The following is an 18,916-nucleotide window of genomic DNA, read 5'->3' on the forward strand; positions in this document are numbered from 1 at the left end:
ATCCCGGCCCACAGCCGCCTCTTTCCGGAGCTGCCGGTGCCCTGCGAAGCTGTCAGGATGTAACTTGGTGCTGCATCGGAGCCTCTCTGCTTCATTACGTAACGCCGCTGCTGCCTGGCACGGAGCTCGCCTCCACGTCCTGCACAACTTCGGGGCACCGGGGAATTGATGGGCGCTATTCGGGACCGACTGCCGTTTGTTATCAGCTGACGATGCGTGGATCTCAGGCTGTGGTCGCTCTATGCTAAAGCTGAGTGCGGTGGAGCAGGGCATGCCTGGGTGCCCCTTGGGTTGGGGCACTGCTCTACCACACACCAGCACAGCCGTGGGGTTGCCTGTGTCAGCACGGGAGTGCATCCAACCCCATTTCCAAGCCTTTTCCTGGGAAGTCAGGATGGGTGTCAGTGGTTTTGGTCTCTCATTGCCCTGATGGCTGCCCCATGTGAAGTGCTGCCTGCAGCCCTGGGCCGGCAGAGGGGCTGTGCCTATGGTGCAGGCTCCCAAGGCTGTCAGACTCCTCCAGGCAGCCTCCACAGAAGGTCCCCAATGCCAGTCTCCCTGCTTTGTTCCAGAGCTGGATTGCTGCTTTGAATACCACTGGCATCATGGGGTCGTGCCACCCTGGGGAACACCCCTGGCATTGGCCCATGGTGATGCTTGGGAGGAGGGGTGTGCTGGGGAAGCTGGAGGGACTCCAGCCAGCGGGGATGGAGGGAAGCTGCCTTGAAATTTCCAGGCAGCTCCAACATGCCACGTGGACTGCAGGCCCCAGGCAGAGGGTGTGGGGAGGTGTGCATGTCCCTCCCATCTGAGCAGAGCTGCCCCTGCCTTTGGGCTGCAGCTGCAGGAAGGCCCCTGCCACTGCTCCACCAGCTGAATCGCATCTCCCTTGCCATCTGTGGGGAAATGCACATAGATTAAGGAGCCGCAGGACCTCAGCAGAGAAAGAAGGGAAAGGCTGGAGAGCTTCCTTGGCTGATAAACCCACCCTGCACCTTCAGGTTGGTGCTCCTACAAAGAGACAGAGAAGCGCTGGGGATGGAATTTGGACTGGGCACAGGGCATGCGTAGCTGCAGGGAGCAGGAGTGTCACCTCATCCCACTCCTGCCCCAAAAGCTCCACCAGGCTGGAGCCTTGCTGGCATCTCTGCTTTGTGCTGCACCTTAGTGAAGCCTGCAGGGACGGGATGTTACGCTGCAATGGATGCGAGCCCATGGGGCTGTCATAGGGAGACTGTGGAGGGTGCTGGCTTCAGTGCTGATCGCAACCCCACTGTCTTTGGAGGGACAGAGTCCTTTGGAAGGAGAGTTGTTTCAGAGCATTTAGATCAAGATGATAAATTGATGAGTAGTGAGATAAGGCTGTTAAGAGCTTGGCCCCTGGCTGACTTATCAGCTGGATTTCAGGCATGATAAGGGACTGACGGAAAGGAGAAATTTGGAGGAAGAGCAAAGGAGGAGGTGGGGCAGTGGGAGCGAGGTGGAGGGATGGCTCTGCTGCTTCCCTTATGGCTGGCATTGAAATTCCTATGGGCGATGCTGCCGGGAGTGAGTGTGGACTTCCTGTGGAACAACCCCAGGCTGTTGGGCCACTATCCTCTACCAACACCCCCATAACACCTCTGGGTTTGTCTCTTCAAAGCCCCCCAGCAACTGCATATCAGGATGAGGTGGGCACGGTGCTGCTGACCCCCGACTCCCAGGAACATGCCGAGCTGGGCCCGGCCGCGGCCCCGCACCCCCATGGCAGTGCTGCATGGAGTGGGTGCCCCTTCAGAGCACCAGGACTGAGCTCCGGGCCCCCCCTGCGCCCTCCACCACCCCACCATGCCTCTGGTGTGGCTGCCGGACTGGAGCTGCTCCCTGGACGGGCTGCGGGATTTCATCGCCGCTGGCATCCAGTCGTTCCGGGACTGCGACGGCGGCGCGCTGCTGGCCGTGGGCTGCCTGCTGCTGCTCTTTGTCTGGTACTGCTACCACGTGGGCCGCGAGCAGCCCCGCGCCTACCCCCCGTCAACGCGTTGATGCAGGGCGCCGAGGCCAACGGCGTGCAGAACGGCTTCGTCTATTGCCACGCGCCCGAGTGCGCACGCTGCTCGCCCCACGATGGCCTCAACCAGAAGCTCTACCACAACCTGCAGGAGTACGCCAAGCGCTACTCGTGGTCCGGCATGGGCAGGATCCACAAGGGCATCCGTGAGCAGGGCCGCTACCTCAACAGCCGGCCCTCCATCCAGAAGCCGGAGGTGTTCTTCCTGCCCGACCTGCCCACCACCCCCTACTTCTCGCGGGACGCTCAGAAGCACGACGTAGAGGTGCTGGAGCGCAACTTCCAGACCATCCTGTGCGAGTTTGAGAGCCTCTACAAAGCGTTCTCAAACTGCAGCCTCCCGCAAGGATGGAAAATGAACAGCACGCCCAGCGGGGAGTGGTTCACCTTCTACCTGGTGAACCAGGGCATGTGCGTGCCCAGGAACTGCAGGAGATGCCCACGGACGTACCGCTTGCTCGGCAGCCTTCGCACCTGCATTGGCAACAATGTCTTTGGGAACGCTTGCATCTCCGTGCTGAGCCCGGGCACCGTCATCGCCGAGCACTACGGCCCCACCAACATCCGCATCCGCTGCCACCTGGGTGAGTGCCCGGCAGGCGGGCTTTCTGTGGGCTATCCCTGCTCCGGGGCAGCGTGGGGTGTATCCAAGCTGCTCCCATCCACCCCAGGGTTGGTTCTCTCCCCACTGGATGTTGCTGTGAGCCCAGAGCGGGGCCAGGTGCCACCCTGATGCCAGACCCGGGACAGGGCCAGGGCCAGGTGCCGGTGGCTCTGGGTGTCCCCTCGCTGCTCCCAGCTGGGGAGAGCCCGTGCAGCACAGATGGCGGCGGGGGAGGCACCGCACGGGCGCTGCTGGCAAACAGTGAGTGTGGCTGCTCTGCCAGCTCCCTTTGGGTGAGCGCCGGCTGCGGCTGCCTTTGCTTAGAAGCAGGAGATGGTCTCAGAGCTGATCAGAGGGTGCTTCAGAGCAGCCAACCCCAGGGCAGATGCGCTCCGTGGAGGGGCAGAGTACAGAGCAGGCACAGCTCAGCCAGGTCCTAGTTGCAGGTGCAGGCAATGTGGGTCCCTTTTGTCCTGTTCTCCCCCACATCTCACTCCACCTGCTTGCTGGCTGCTACCCTGCAGCCAGGCTGCAGTACTTCCATTGACATCCCCACCTGATCCAGCTCCTGCTGTGCCTACAGAGTGGTTGCATTTGAGCCAAGTCACTTCCAGGTCAGCTGCTCTGCAAAGCAGGACAGCACTCAGCATAGATGAATCTTTCCAGGTGTTTCCCCAGGCTGTTGCTGAGATGAATGCAGGGGCCATGCATAGCACCAGTCCTGCTTCCCCAGGGCTGCCTGCCTGCATCCAGGCCCATCCAGCTGGAGCTACTGCACAGGGAAATGGGTTTGGGTTTTGTAGTCTTTGAAACATACATTAGAAACAACCATCAGCTTTTGTGCTCCTGGCTCTCCTGGGCAGCTGCAGTCCTTGCTATGCTTGCTTGGATTTGGCACAGAACTCCACTCTGCTCATTTGCAGCATTTTTACCATTTGCAGGTCATGGGAGCGCTGCTCCTTTCTGCACCTCAGCTGCATCCTCAGGGCAGATGACTGTTCCAGCTCCAGCAGCTCTAACCCTGCCATGGGTGACATTGCTGCTGCACAAGGTGGTGTTAACAGCCCCCAGAGGCCTCTGCCCTGTGCTGAGCTCAGCATCTGCTGCTCCTGCTCCCTGCAGGGAAGCAGCCCCTTGGCACCCCTTAGTCTCTACTTTGCCCACAGTAAGCGGCATGGAACTCACTGCTCATATTTTGGGACTGCTCCCTGTAGGAACTGACCCACCTCTGTCCTCTGTTTGTGCCCAAAGGTCTGAAGACCCCCAGCAATTGCGAGCTGGTGGTGGGGGGTGAGCCACAGTGCTGGGCTGAGGGTCGCTGCCTGCTCTTTGATGACTCCTTCCTGCACACCGCCTTTCATGAAGGTAAGCACGGGGCTGGGGACTGCAGTCCCGTCCTCCCCCAGTTCTACCCCAGCTTCCTCCCTGTTTCCTGGGACTCCAGCCCCAGAACTGCAGGGGCTGCCCCCCCAGCAGACAATTTGCACATCCTGTGGCAGCATAGTGCTGCAGGAGGGTGTAGGGTTGGCTTTGCTGCCTTGGTGCCTGCTGGAGGCTGTTCTGCTTTGCCTCGCCCGCCTTAGCCCCAGTATTAGTTGCCGATGGCATGGAAGAACCAAGCAGAGCTGCTTCATGCAAGGAAGCAGGTGGGAGAACAAAAGCTGTTGCTCCCACATATTCCCTGCTATGGAATTAGGAAATGCAGCTTATTTCAGAGCCACGGGGATGGGGAAGGGCAGAATAGCGCAGCAGCAGCTCCGAGCCACAGCTGCAAGGATGGCACTCAACACCACACCTGCTGCCCTGCTGTATGTGATTGCAAAAAGCAGCACAGGGGCCCTGCAGGGACACCCTGCCCTGTGTACAGGAGGCATAAGGCAGCAATGTACGGGCGGTGCTCACTGGAGCTGTACCGTGCTGGGGCGCACACAGCAACCTCGCCAAGCACATCAGTGCTGCAAGAAGGGCATGGAGCAGTGACTCACCCTCTACCTCATCCCACCCAGGTCCCCCAGAGGAGGGTCCCCGTGTGGTCTTCATGGTGGACCTGTGGCATCCCAACGTGGCAGCTGCCGAGCGCCAGGCACTGGATTTCATCTTTGCCCCAGGACGCTGAGATCACTGCCGCGCTGTCAGGGTGATGGCACCACAGCTCCAGCACCGCCTGTGGACGCTGCCCAGGGCAGGGGCTTCCTCACAGTGCCGGGATCTCCTCCTGTGGGTCTTGTAAATGGAACCTTCGACGTGTATCTGCGGCATCTCTTTCCTTCCATCAAGGCTTCAGGGATTATTTTCCACCATGGCGGCGCGTTGCGTTCCCTCCGTGGTTAGATGCAGTCCCACTCCCATCCGTGTTATGTTGCTCGTGTTTTGCAGTGTTCAAAAGTAGAGTTACAAGGGTGTTTGTTTGAATGTAATAATGTAAAGTTTCCTGTGGTCACCAAAAGGACAACGCTCACATGCCCAAGACAGCAAAGGGGGGGGCGAAGTGCTGCGTTCAGCCTGACCCTGCCCAGCTTGCAGCCCCCGTGCTGACAGATGGATGGACAGACAGAGGGCAGAGGGCTGCAGTGGCACCACAATGGGACAGCACCCCACAGGATGGTACCGTGATGCCCGCTGGCTTGGCTTCCCATTGCCCAGGCAGCACTCCCACCCTGCTGAAGGGATGGTGCACGGCCAGCCCTGCTCTGTAACCTCACCTGAGGCGTTACCAATGCCTAAATGTCCTCCCCCTGCTTTACCTGCAACCCTTGGTTTTCACAAGTCGAAGCCGGGATGCCCGCAGGGGCAGGTGGCAGTTCAGAGGGACTCTGGTTTGCCGCAGAGAGGGCAGAGAGGAGTGGCAGCCAGCCCTCCTGCTGCTGCTCATCCCCATCCCACAGCCAGGGCTGGGATGCAGTGCCCACGCTGCTGAGAGCACAGCAAAGGTTTCCAGGCTCAGCATCACCCTCCTCCCAGCCCTTCCTAGGGATACAACACCACTCGAGAACGATTTCTTTACAGATTTTTCAGATTGCAAGATAAGGCAGAGATTTCAAATACATCCGAGATATTTTTTACACCTGTCTTGTTACAGAATATCTGAAGTGCATGATTTCTACACGCATTGATTATTTGGAAAGAGGCTCTGAGGAAGCAGGCTGGCTTGGTAACTGTCTGACAGTTTGGTAACATTCCTACAGTGGATAAGTAAAGATTATCAATAAACCGTTGTGCTGAAAACAGACCAGACTCTGCCTGCTTGTGTAACTGTTCCAGGGTAAAGCAAAACACAGAGGATCTGGATCCTTTCCTGAGCTGGCCCCAGCAGCTCAGCTCGCTGTAAGGAACAAAGCATTGGAAATAACAGGAGCTGCAGAGTGGGAGGAGGTGATGGGCTGAGGCTGAACCGACATGCAGCGAGTGAGGGCATGGCTTCAGCACAGCCCCAGCCCCCCTGCCCCTGCCATTAGGGAGCACAATGGGCAGCTGCCTGGCAGCTCCCTGCATTGATCCCACCCCTCAGGTCCCTGCTGCCCTGCAAAGCTGGACAGCTGACCCCAGCCCACCATCAGCCACCAGCACTGCCCCTGCCAAGGCAGCACCAGGATCCACCACATAGATCCAGCGCTCTTCAGGCTTGACAGAAGGGCCTTCCAAAAGGAGAATAAATAAATAAATTCCCCAATCCACATTTTGGAAAACATTTGCAGCTGCCTGCAGTGACACATCAAGGGCAGCAAGCAGCCTCAACAGGAGCAGCTTTAGGATGCCGTGCTGCCTTTCACACAACATTTGCCGTCCTTCTGCACAAAAGCCAGTACCCAACACATCCCCCTCCAGCCCCAGGACAGCTTGGCACTGCTCAGCAACAGCCCCGACCCCGTTAGAAAGACATGACCAGGGCAGCAGCTGCTCCTCATCACTGCACTTTAACATGACCCTTCTAAACATCCTCTCTCCCATGCAACCATTAAGTCTGGAGTGCTTTACTATCCTACCTAAAGACCATGTTCCTCTTAAGCAAAGCCCTGGAGGCGATCCTGGAGGCCAGATGCAGCTCAAGCAGCACAACACAACGGAACCAGCCCAGCTGTTCACTGCTAACAGACGGCGCAGCAGATTGCAGCAGAAGATTCCTGAAGGCATCTATTCTGTGCTTTGCTGCTGTGCCAGAACTCCCTCCTGTCCCTCTCAGGCTTTTCCTTCAGCTCCGTGCCTCCTGATGGAGCACACATCACTGCAGGAGCTCAGGCAGGAGGGAGCTGACAGCACCATTCAGGTCACCCAACCCCAACACAAGCCGCAAACAAGGCAGAATGAGTAGGACTCTGACTGCCGACACAGCTCTTGGATGAGTCTTGGAGACTTTTATTTTCACAGTGATGTGCATGTACGTAGCAGCAGTCTCAGAACACAGCACAGTCAGATGGCAGGATCACTCAGGACGAGCAGCCACCACTGCCTGTCCCACCCCAGCAAGTCACTGACCAGGGAATGAGAAGCAGAAAAACAACAAGTGCCAAGGAGCTATAAAGCCTCTTTGGTCTCATCAGCTTAAGGGGCTGGCCCCTACCTTCTCAGCCAGTGGAGTGCAAACAAATAGAAAGCCAGGAGGTGAAGCATGGTACTCCAACAGGAGGGAAAGGACTGGCTGAGGAGCAGAGGGTTGTAGTGCTTTCAGGATCTCCTGGTGAGGCAAGAGGTTTGCAGCACCTTTCTGCTTTTTGGTGGGCAGCTTGGAGGGAACACTGAGCAGGCAAAGGCAGAGGGACAAGGATTTGCCAAATACAGCTGCAGAATAAAACCTACTGACAGCTATTGGAGGGGAGTAAGGAGTTTTGCAGCACTCGTTCTATTCCAGTTAGTCAGCTTGCAAGTTATTAATCAAGATAAGGCACTATGTTGCAGCAGGGAATCATTTCTGTAGATAAAGAGGTACAAAAAAAAGCCCAAGTCTTACCAGGACAAACACAGTAACAGAACTCAAGGCAAGTGCAGGGATTAAAAAGCAAGCACTGCCCAGTAATTCACTGTCCTGTGTAGCTTAGAGCAAGAAGAGGTTCTACTTTTGGTCAAGGCACTCCGGGAGTCTGTCTGTAGTGGCAGAGCACCACAAGGAGTCCTACAAGTCAACGTAAACTGAACACCCCCACACAGCTATTTTCTATCTTCAGTCTTTGGTAAGTGCTAACATCAATGACATCATGCACAACGTGCTCCAGGAGCAGGGCAGTAAGAGTGCTCCTTCATCAGGGCAGGCTGGAGACAGTTAGCACAGAGCATGGTGCTTACAGAACAAATGGCTTTGAGAATTTGCTTACTGGAGATGAACCAGCTTTCATTATTGCTGAGATACGCTACCTCAGTGAATCAGTTCAAAGCAGGTTCACTCCATGCTTCAGCAGCTTTTGCTTGGCCTTGTTTGGCAAACTGAAAGCACTGTCCTGAGGGTTGGGAGCACCTGAGTTGCGGAGTGGAGCACCCAGCTGCTGGAAGTAGGTCTCCTGGACGGGGTTCCGGCAGGCATACACTGCTGTGGAGGCATTCCTGGTGAGACAGGAGAGAAAGCAGAAGTCAGGACTTACAGTTTTGTGCTCACAGTGCTGGACACTGAAATGCTCCTAGCACTGGACTCCCACCTAGTTAGAGGGACTTCACGATCCATCTAAAACTTGCAAAGTATTGCCAGAAGGAGGGAATCAGACCCTCCTTCTCAAAGGACTAGATCCTAAAAGAAAGGGTCACATATCCTTCAAGGCCTGTGACCAGCTCAGCAGCATTAACACCTAACTCACTGTTGCTGTCCATAAGCAAATCCCAGCACATCACCCTGCAGCAGGAACCACACGAGGTTATTTAGACACACGTGTGATGAAACCAAGACACTGATCAGATACTGTAACCAAACAGGCTCAAGTCATTGAGTAAAAAACCAGCACTCAGTGTTTACCTGTGAGAGAGCTCGGAGGAAGCAAAGCAAAGGACTGCATTCCTCCTTGACAGCGGAAAGCAGCAACTGATATGTTTGCTGACACCCTCCTGTGACAACTCTCCATAAAAGAAAGCAGTTTTAGTCATCTTGTTACTCAGTCTGATTCACACACAGTTGCTTTTTTGGGGCAACACAGAATGCGCCAGCTTACCAAGTATCAGATTTAAGGAGCCAGTCAATCTAATGCTAAACAAGGAGTCTCCAGCACTGAAGTATATGATTCACATTCCCTTGGCAAGCATCATAAAAAGTGAAGCAGAAATTCCCAGAAGCATCTTTATTTCATCACGTTTTGGACAAACAAGCGTGGCCAAGCAAGCAGAATCTCTGCTCACACAGCATAACCACCCTCCTTGAGGGTGCAGGAGCATAGAGTGCTGCAGCACAGAAGCAGCCTTAGCTGTGGCTGCGTGGAGAGGCTCTGACTGTGATAAGACCATCTTGCTTGGCGCATCACAATCGAGTTTGCCACGCACATTACTGTGTGTTTCCAACTCAACAAGCCGTGCAAGAAAACAAAATCTAGGTTGCCAATTCTGTGCGCCTTTGGCTCGCAGCCGAGACAAATTTATTAGGAACAGCTATATTTAAAACTGTCTCTTAGAACCTTATGGTGCCAGGATCTGATAATATTCTAGTATTATATCTTAATCCAAACCCATGGCACAACTCAGCTGTGCCTTCAGCTCACTCACATCAGTGCCATTTTAGCTTTTTAGCACCCAGATCACACTACAGGCAGAATATTAAGCACCCTGCATCTGAAGAGCAGCGTGCTTAATAAGGAATGAAGGAATAAGGTGACACAACTAACCACTGGTAAGAGACTCCACTGTGATGACAGCACTTGCCAAACCTCAGCAAGCAGTGCCAGAGAACACTGATGCAGCACTCACCTACTTCATATGCTACACAGCAGCCCTGTGCCATAAGAGGAGGGAGTAATGAGCACACCTTACCTAACAATCACTTCTGAAACAGTTGGAAGCTGATTGAAGTCAGAGTGGATCAGCGTGGCAGCCCTCAGGAAGTGCCGATCCAGAGGGCCAGGAGGATGGGGCACGTTGGCTGCAGGACACAAGCAGGGGGTGTTAAAAGCCTGTGCTATGAAGAAGAGTGCTCCTATTTTCCGAGCAGGAAAATGCTGTGGATTTCTCCTACATTCCCTGTGTATCAGCAGAGCAGAGTGGATGACATCCTAAGTGCCAGTGTGACCTCAACATCCAGTAGCTGCATACTGCTCAGTCACACACAGACAAAGCCTGGGGTGCTGAGGTGCCCCACTGCCTCTGCCCACGTGTACCCAGACTGTAGGGGCGCAAGGAAGACCTGAGGTGTGGTCACCTGCAATCACTGGGGTTTCTCTCATTCCCTAGGGTGATTCTTCTAAGCTGCAGAGAGCCAGGCTGCTGTCTGGGAGGCTGCCAGGAAAAGGGAAATATGAGAATGAACAGGAGCAGTTTGTGCACAGGGGCTTCCTGCATGCACATGGTCTGCCATCAGCCCAGGGCAGCATTCTTCCAACTGCTGGCTACCATCAGCTCCCAGATCTTGCTTCTCCCAGCTAGAAATGACTTAACACTGCTGTATCATCACTTGGGGCCATTTCTTAAGTGTCAGCTGCACCAACTTAGCAAGCAACGTGTCTGAGAAGCTGTCTGAAACACGAGACAAGGTTATCACGAACCCCAAACAGCCCATCAAGTGCAGGCTTACCTGTGAGCACATTCTGGATGCAGTCATAGTGAGTGAAGCTATAGGTTGCCTTGGCCGAGGACAGAAAGTCTCTGGGCAAAGTCTCCCTCAGATGAACCTCGAGGCCATTCAGAGAAGCCAGACTGCTGTGGTACTGCATACAGGGCAAAAGGCATACGTTAGAGAGACGTGCAAGGAGGCAATGTAGAGAGCGTGGTGACTGATGCACATGTCACAGGGATCAGAGCCCTCCTGCTGCTGTCCAGGCTCCCACCAGAACTGTGGCAACATGGGCAGAAGGAAGCAGTGAGATGGGGACTCAGAAAAGGGCACCCCAGCCTGGAAACAAGCCATTAAACCACCTGATGCTATCTGCATCAGGAAAACACCATTAATTTATCATCAAGCATTACCCATCCAGGGCTCATTTTTATATCCATGACTTTCTGCAGCAAAGAACTCTGCTGTTCAGCTTTATACCAGAAAGATACAACTCAAGATGCAGATGTACACGTCTGGGATGGATTTAGGTGCCTGCAGGGCTTCCTGCAGAACTCTCTCTGTACCCCAGATATATACTCCTAATGCCCTCTGCCTGGGCATGGAGGCTGCAGGCAGGCACTGGGTTATGAGTAGAAGGGAAAACGCAAATAAATGCACAGTTTACCTGAAGGCAGTGACAGCCCAGTAGGGAGCTGCAGACCTGAGTGAAACACATGCACACATCAATGCAATGGCACACAAGGTAGGGGACAGGAGCAGGGCAGCTCTGTGAGGGTCTGGTGCTCCCCACAAGGCTCTGGATCAGCAGTAGGACTGCAGTCTTGGTGCAGAGGGCAGATTAACTCCATTATCTCCCTAATCCTCCACCTTGCTCCCTCCCCAGCTATGTAGAGGATCAGGCCTCCATTCGGCACAACACAGGACCTGCCCTTGACCCCAGGTTGCAGGACAGACCTGCTTTTCTGTGCAATGAAGAAAAGGGATAACAGCCTACACAGCCACACACCAGGACAAGGCTCCTGCCTGCTCTGCAGCAAAGGTCTGCACTAGGAGCCACTCCCTGGGGTCTGGTCTGTGCTGCCTGCTGCTTGCAGCCGCACAAGTAGCATATTTTACCCTTCTTTGGTGTCATTCAGGGACCTCAAAGCACTCGACAAATTAACTACAACTAAGCTTTGACAACCCTGAGAGCTGAGGGTCATTTTTAATCCACAGATAAACAAAGGAACACAGAGGCTGAGGTTGTGCCTCATGCCCAAGCACGATGCCAGCAGCAGCCTGCAAGGTCCCAGCTCTGCGACCTGGAGCAATGTGCTGTTCCTCCTGGGACAGCAAGACTGGCAGCACATCTCCTCCAGGAAGCAACACTTGAATGAGTTGAGTGACAAACTGAGCTGGGGTGGGCCCACTGCGCTCACTGCCTGTCATTCTCAGGTTTTGATGGAGAAAAAGACATGCAATGCATGCCTGTCACCAACAGCACTAACCCAATCTGCACCAGGAAGGACCTCCAGCTCTCAAGCCAGCAGTCCCTACTTGCACACAACCTGCAGCCTCCTCCCTTCACCAGAGCAGGCACAGCACAGCGGGAGCTTTGCAGCCCAAACAAGCAGAATGGAGACAGGGCAACCTGACACAGGTGCTGCAGGAGGCTGGCCCCTGCAGTAATCCTTTCTCTAGCAAGGCAACCCCTGTGTGCTGTGCATCCCTCTGCATACAGGGGTAACAGACACAGCCCCCCGAGTCTCAGAGCTCAGAAGCAAAGAGTAACCTTGAGGCTCTGCCGATGCTGGGAGGCAGCATTAGTCTGAGCTCTCCTCCACCTTCCAGTCTCACAACTAAAGAAATGAGGTTGTTCCTATGGCAACTGGCATATCAAACAGGCCTCTGCAGCTTTGACTCAGCTCCCTGGCTGAGGCAGAGGCAGGGCATCACTCTGCAGACAAACACTTCACAGGGAAACGCCGGGAGCAGGCACATCCTTCCCCCGCACCGTGAGCAGCTCATTAACTGCACTGCACTGCTCAGAAGGGAGCTGCACACAGCAGTGGAGGCATCCTGGATCGCTCCAGTGCCTCACCCACATTGATGGGTGCTCTAGTGGCACCCATCACTCCTGCTGCAGGTCCCTGGGTAGGAGGAAGTGGAAGCGAGGGGAGGTGAGGAATGGTCAGGCAGGTGGGGAGGGGTCCAAACAGGCTGGGAGGGGATTCTAGGCAAGCAAACTCATTTAGAGAAGAAGCACTACTGGGATCTGCTGCCAGATACATCTTGCTGGTGCCTCCAGACAGAAGCTGCGACGCACAATGTGGAAGTTAAACAGAGAACATACCTTGCTTTCCAAAAAGCGCTACAGAACTGTCAGGGTTTCCAGCAAATCCCAAAAGCAGCATGGTCCCCTGGCAGCCAGCAGGGCTGTCTCACACTTGCACTGACACGTTCTGCTCAGGAGTGTTGCACGGGTGCTAACACACAATAACAGCTCCGAGTGCCACCCGTGACAGCGCTCCCACCTCTCAGGCTGGCTCCTCATGCTCACTAACAGATCTGAGTTCTCTCTGGTTGTGGCGACTCTGCTCAGCAAAGTGACTTTGCCTTCCATGCCACAAAGTGTGTAAGAGATCCCAGCCTACCACAAGCCCAGCAGCTGTGAGATCTGCAGGCATGGAGGACGTTTCCACTTACCACATCCTCAACTGAACTCTGGTCATCTCGGAGGCAATCTTCAGCTAGCAGAGAGAGCACGAGCCCCTTGATGCTGTGGACATACAAGCTCATCTGAATGAACTTGCAGTGCTTGCCTGACTCTGTACCCTGGGCTGCCGGCCGGCCTGACTGAGGCCAGTCCTGCTCCCCACTCTGGGTACAGCCCATGTTCTCTGCTGTAGCACTGTGCAGCCCCTCCTGAACGTCCACAGCCACCGGCTGGTTCTTGCTTCCGAGCTCTGACTGTGAAACAGGTGTTGGGCAATCCAAATTCCAACTGCCACTGGCTGCATCACTTTCTGCAGAGATGCTATTTTGGCTCAGAGTCCCTTGTTCGCCTTGTTCACTCGACTTCCTTCTGCTCAGCTCTTGGACAGCAGAGCAGGTAGTTGGACCGGCATTGTCTGCAAGACAGCTCTGAAAACTGTGTTGTTCAACACGAACAACAAGAGGTTCCTGAGCGCTCTGACTCTCCTGTTCCTTGGCATATGGGTTTGGAAAGGAAAAGCCTTCCAGATATGAATCTGTAGTTTGAGCGTACAGAGCAGCACGGAGATTGGAAGGGCCCAGCAGCTCTTTTTCGTGTCCATCTGACGAGAAGGATGCTTTTCTACTGGGCTCTGACCTTTTGTTGCTTGGGCTGCTCAGTTCTGCTGTTGGAGAACTATTTTTCCTGGCTTCCATTTTGGGGGAGCCCTTCAAAGGAACCGTGTTTGCAAAGCTGCCTGATTGCACGACATCTTCTGGAGTGGCTGCGCTTGAAGCTTGCTCAGTGAGCACAGAGATATCATTCAGGTCTTGGTTTATGTGAATTCCTGTTGATTCTGAAACTGCTGGGGAGCTGAGAGCGTTCTTCTCTTCTCTAGGGCTTGCTGGGGCCATGGTTGATCTAGCAGATGACGACAAATTGATTAAATTACTGCACTACTCTGTTTGGACTTATTGCGTACCTAATAATTTTTATTACTTTCAGCTATAAAAGAACATCTATCTTGGTAAAGGACGAGGTATGTTCTAACACAGGTGAAAAGCATGGGTCTCTAACACTGCAAACTCCCAGGAATGTTACTGCCTTATTCGCAACACACAAAGTCTTAAAGAACAGCACTGTGAATCGAGAAACAACGGAACAGTTGGTCTTGGAAAACAGTTTTGCTTTAGGTCACTTCACAGCAGACATATGGATACTTGAAATTCTGTCCAGCCTCAAAGACCTCAGGCAACTTCAAAACACAGATGCTAAAGCCTGAATTAATGTTTTAGAAAACGACAGCAATGGCTGTGAAGATACAGTGCCACACATAGTCCCTTGTCCTAAAAGCCTCTTTATGCATCACACTGCTTTCCTACCTATTCATCCACTCCCCTCGGAGCACTGAGACTTCATCTTCTGTTAGGAACACCGGGATGATACGGACACCCTGCGGCAACGGAGAATCTGCAAGGGCAAGGGAGGTCTGAGAATTCCATTAGCATGCCCTATCATATAGAACAGAAGCTGAACTCCACCCTGCGTGCTGGGGCATCACAAGATGACTGGGTCTGACTGGGTAATTTCCCACTCTCTTCATCTATTTAGTATCTAAAATGACACATTTTTCCCTTTTTCTTTTTTTTTTCCTCCCTCTAACTGTCCTGGCAGAATATCTATTAACCGATGCTCAAAAACAACAACTGAAGGCTTGGACTGAAAGCATCAGCCATCTGTTTTCAGGGTTCCATCAGTGGCCAAGTAGACACATGGGTAACTGGAATAAAAGCAGGCATGTTGGGCATCTGCAGAACTCACAATTAAACTCAAAAGAGCAAACCTCCTTTGTTTAGCTGAAGGATCTAGTTCTGATTACACAACGCCCACTGGCACATGCTGACTAGCAGCAGCAGTACCCCCAGGGATATGCTCATGCATTCAGCAAGAGCTTTGACACAAATCCCAGCAAACTGCCTCATACTCTCACTGCAGAGAACACGGCCCAGAGGGTTGCCACACACTGCTGCTGGGCGCTTGACTATCAGCACTCTGCAGCTGGATGCTCACCAGGCTCCTGCTGCTCCTCACCTCCAGGCTCACTCTGAAAGAAAAGTCAAGAATCAGCTCAGTGCCCCCAGGACATCCCTTCCAGTCTCCTCACAGAACAATGAGGGCCCTGTTTGTAACTACAACAGATCCTAGACCACCCCCTTGGTGGTCATCAGTTTAACAGGCTTGACAGTGATGAACTAGTAGTAACCTAGTAGTTCTTAATGTCAAAGAGACTTCCCAAGAAACAAAATACAGTTGGGAAAAATACCACAATTTCCTATTACTGCTTACTGGAGTGTATAAAAACTTAGTTCTCTCAACCTGAGGGAGAAGAGAGGTCTTCCTCATGCTCAGTCTTGATATTTTTGGTGATCTTGAACCCTATAAATAATTACCTGTGATAAAGGCAATGAGAAGCAATCTATTTTCAGTTTCAGATACTCACTTTGGATACTGAACACTAAATTCCCAAATCTGGGTAAAACATTAATCAAACATCACATAAATGAGAATTCATGAACTCAGATTGAAAGAAAAATTCCTAGTGCCGTGACAGCTTACTCAATATTAATTAATAAAAGCTCTAATCATCAGCATCAATATGTTCTTCTCAATAACTGCACACAAAATCTACCCGATGAGCTCCTAGTTTATCTACACAAGCACACATGTTGCAGAGAATGCTCAGCAACATACCTGGCCTGAAGACTCGCTGCCTTGGAGGAGAACTTTAGCAGTGAGAGGAGGTGGCAACTGGGTGCTCACAATCCTAGAAGAGCGAAACAAAGTCATACATGAGCAGAGTCATACTTGCATCTTGCTGAGATCCATGTTCTGCAGTTCCTCCAAAAGGCCCTATAGGAGGGGAAGTTTCCCTCAAGCACAAAGCCCCCTGCAGCACTGCAGTAAGGCTCAGAGACCACTGACAATGTTTGGTTAAAAAACAAAAAATTAAATCTCATGCAGACAGAACAGCAGCACAGCATGATGTGCTCTGGGAACACAGTCCTGAGAGAGCATAGATCTAATATGAAGATTTAACATGCAGGTTAACCCTCTGAGTCATGCCTGGTTACTTACAAGCCTTTGTAGATAATGCAGCCTGCCAAGACGCGAGGAGACCGCTGGCAAGTCTGCAAGATGAGAGCTGCTTTCAGTAAAAGCAGTGGGTCCACCTAGACACAGAGAACCAGAAGTTACGCCAGAAAGCTCTTGGAAATGCTCCAAATAGCAAAAAAAAAAAAACCAAAAAAAAAACCAAAAAAAAAAAAACACCAAAAAAAACAGAAATATTGGTACTAAGGCACTGCGGAGGACAGACTTTACCTTGGTTTTGTCCAGATTCCAGAGAGAATTGAAAATCTTGTGGAGGTCATTGGTGCTTTTTTGGATATATTCAATGTATCTGTCCCACAGCCTTTTTAGCTCCTCCTGAGAAAACTCCTATGGACAACAAAAATCCATATGACTGTCAGTTCAGTATCCTCAATGCACTCACAATGGCAGCACGTAATCAGCCTGTGAGAGCATCTACAAATGGCAAAGCTTATGAGCATCAGGAGGAAGATAACACGGGGAGAAAACTACCTTATGAACATCTAGTAAACATCTTGCAAACATTTACACAGCCTTAGGGGAATAGGGGAATGGGCCTGTACATATCCAAGGATTATGATGTGAAAAGTGTGAGCTCAGTCTGATCCTTACAAGTAGGAAGACAGTGTAAAGGAACACAACAGAATGTCTGTACGAGGCCAGAGCTCGGCCAATATAGAAAGGGTCAGAAATCTCCTCCTAGCCACAAACATTACAGCTACTGATCCTTAGTTACCATGTAAGCCTGGTGCACAGATCCATTGTAGAATGTGAAGAGGCTGATCAACTGCTCCAGAAACCTTCTACAGCTGATATCAGGGAGATCGACAGCACAGCCCAGCACCTTTAATGCAGAAAGCATTGAATGATGAGCATTCACTGGAAAAACCCACAGACAACAGACGAGAACAACTTATACTGCTCTCAAGTGAGTATCAAAGGTACACTAGCAGTTTTGTAGCAGGCAAACAATCCCCAGGTTCACAAGTCAAATGAAAAGGAAATCCAAAAATAGCCACAGAAGAGCCCTGGCACAGACAAGATGAGTGAAAGAAGCTGGCAGTCCAGTGTTTTTACACACTCTCCTCTTCTATCACATGTCAGATGACCTAGCTCAGGGCTAAGTTAGCTGAATAGCACTGCCAGTTAAACAGGTTCAACTGGCCTTAGTCCAGTTTCCCAGGGATGGTTTAGGGCGCTTTTGTCATGACTTTACTGCACACAGCTCTTTATATGTTAAACCTCTGTTAACACTGACAAAGCCTTGCAGCAGGAATGCTGAGGGTTAGAAGGTCAAACAACAGCACTTCTACATGCGGAGACCAAGTCCTTACTATGAGCTCTGGCACACAGGCTTCTGTCCAGTTGTTGCCAGTAGCCCATAGATGTATATAACTACAAAAGCCTCCACTTTTGATTGACGTTGCCAGGTGCATATTAAGAACGTACATTGGTTGTGAACACACAGATGAGGCACGTGAAGCTTTTTAAAAACAGCTGAAGTGATCGCCCTTACACGTGCTTACACGTTGTGGTAAACAAAACCTAAGTTACCTTGCAATGAAAAGTTGTGCATTGCAAGTTCACACCCTAGCTCTCCCCAGGTCTATCTGTGAGCAGGCCCATACCCTGAAAAGAAAAAAAAACCCTCTTAGTTTCATATAGCAGTTCAGACCTCCTCCCTGCGTTAGTTCTGTAGTGCCTCCAGACCCCAGGACTCACCCAGAGATAGTCTCCATCCATGATAACTGCAAACTTGAGCTTTCTCAGGCGAATAAGGCTTGGAGGAACTCCTGAAATCTCAGTCATACAGTGTACCACTCCAGCAATCTGTCCACACAGCAGCTCCTGCTGCTCAGGGAGAGTCTGAAGGGAGACAACAACAATTTACTGTCTTCCTTTTTAAAATGGATTGGTAAGGAAAAAAAATCACAATTACATCCATAAATTCAATATCAGATGCAGTAGCAGAGGCAAATCTCAGCACTGCTGGCACCTGCAGCCCACGGGAGCAGAGTGCGAGTGCTCAGTAGTGCTATGGGCAGCTCTGAGCTCCAGGCTGTGCAGCCCCGCTCACCCAGCTCCAGCCCTGGGAGGTTTCTGAGAGCTTTTACAAACACTGAATGAGAACTAAGCCGAAGTTCCTCCTGTGAACCCCGATTCAGAATTATCAGCGTGCTTTCACAGAGGCACCCACATACAGGAACCAAAACAAACGCAGCCCTTACCTGAGAAGGATAAAAATAACAAATCCCAGCACTCGTAGGATCCCCCTCCTCCTTAACCTTGGAGCCATCGTAAAGAAAGAAGTAATTCCACCTAGAAAAGCAAAGCATTGGCAGAAATGATTGAAATGCTTGGAAAGCACCGCGTTTCTCCCCCCGTTGCCTCAGGTACAGCACGGGCTGTTACTCCTCACAGAAACGCCGAGATGGAGAAGCAGTACAGAACAGGGCCACGTTATTAAAAGGGACCCCACAGGGCCGGGCTGTCCCCGGCTGAAGAAGATTCGGCCCACCCGGGTGCCGCCCTGCGTGGGGGCAGCGGGCAGCTCCCCCTCAGTTCCCGCACTCCCCCTGGACCGCCCGCACAGCGCTCACCACGGGGCTGGGCCGCGCTGGGGCCGAGCCATGAGCTCTGCGGCCTGGAGCGCTGCTCTGCCGGCGGGGCCGAGAGAAGCCGCTCCCGCGCAGCACCGCCAATCATATGACAGCACCACGTGACCTCAAAACTACGGCGGCCCGAGAGGGGCAGCGGGATCAC

General features: G+C 52.5%; 3 protein-coding genes across 4 annotated transcripts in view; 1 reads left to right on the plus strand and 2 right to left on the minus strand.

The window, feature by feature from the left end:
- The window catches only part of TFIP11 (tuftelin interacting protein 11), a 7,686-nt gene extending 7,413 nt beyond the window's left edge, over positions 1–273 (minus strand). The window contains exon 1 of the mRNA XM_010720395.3: positions 13–273. Coding sequence (XP_010718697.1) covers positions 13–273 — 261 coding nt within the window. The remainder of the gene's footprint in view (positions 1–12) is intronic.
- A 1,474-nt stretch (positions 274–1,747) lies between these two features.
- On the plus strand, positions 1,748–5,781 carry ASPHD2 (aspartate beta-hydroxylase domain containing 2). Its single transcript, XM_010720348.3, is given in 4 exon segments — positions 1,748–2,005; positions 2,008–2,634; positions 3,906–4,019; positions 4,661–5,781. Coding segments are annotated over 4 exon segments (1,029 nt in total). The 5' UTR covers positions 1,748–1,827; the 3' UTR covers positions 4,771–5,781.
- Positions 5,782–6,986: 1,205 nt separating this feature from the next.
- On the minus strand, positions 6,987–18,862 carry HPS4 (HPS4 biogenesis of lysosomal organelles complex 3 subunit 2). 2 transcript variants are annotated; one of them, XM_010720349.3, is made up of 13 exons: positions 18,754–18,862; positions 18,382–18,472; positions 17,876–18,019; positions 16,890–16,997; positions 16,385–16,501; positions 16,139–16,233; positions 15,755–15,827; positions 15,074–15,107; positions 14,386–14,473; positions 13,015–13,924; positions 10,348–10,480; positions 9,591–9,699; positions 6,987–8,186 (listed from the first exon to the last, which is right to left on the minus strand). In XM_010720349.3, exons 1-13 carry the CDS (start codon positions 18,783–18,785, stop codon positions 8,015–8,017), a joined length of 2,106 nt encoding a protein of 701 aa, XP_010718651.1. In that variant the 5' UTR covers positions 18,786–18,862; the 3' UTR covers positions 6,987–8,014. The 2 variants fall into 2 exon arrangements, with proteins under 2 accessions (XP_010718651.1, XP_010718652.1); XM_010720350.3 differs by lacking the exons at positions 18,382–18,472; positions 18,754–18,862 and adding an exon at positions 17,708–17,782 and having other exon boundaries at positions 17,876–17,986.
- Positions 18,863–18,916: the final 54 nt, after the last annotated feature.

The sequence above is a fragment of the Meleagris gallopavo genome, chromosome 17, assembly GCF_000146605.3.
Source record: "Meleagris gallopavo isolate NT-WF06-2002-E0010 breed Aviagen turkey brand Nicholas breeding stock chromosome 17, Turkey_5.1, whole genome shotgun sequence".
NCBI classification, from domain to species: Eukaryota; Metazoa; Chordata; class Aves; order Galliformes; family Phasianidae; genus Meleagris; species Meleagris gallopavo.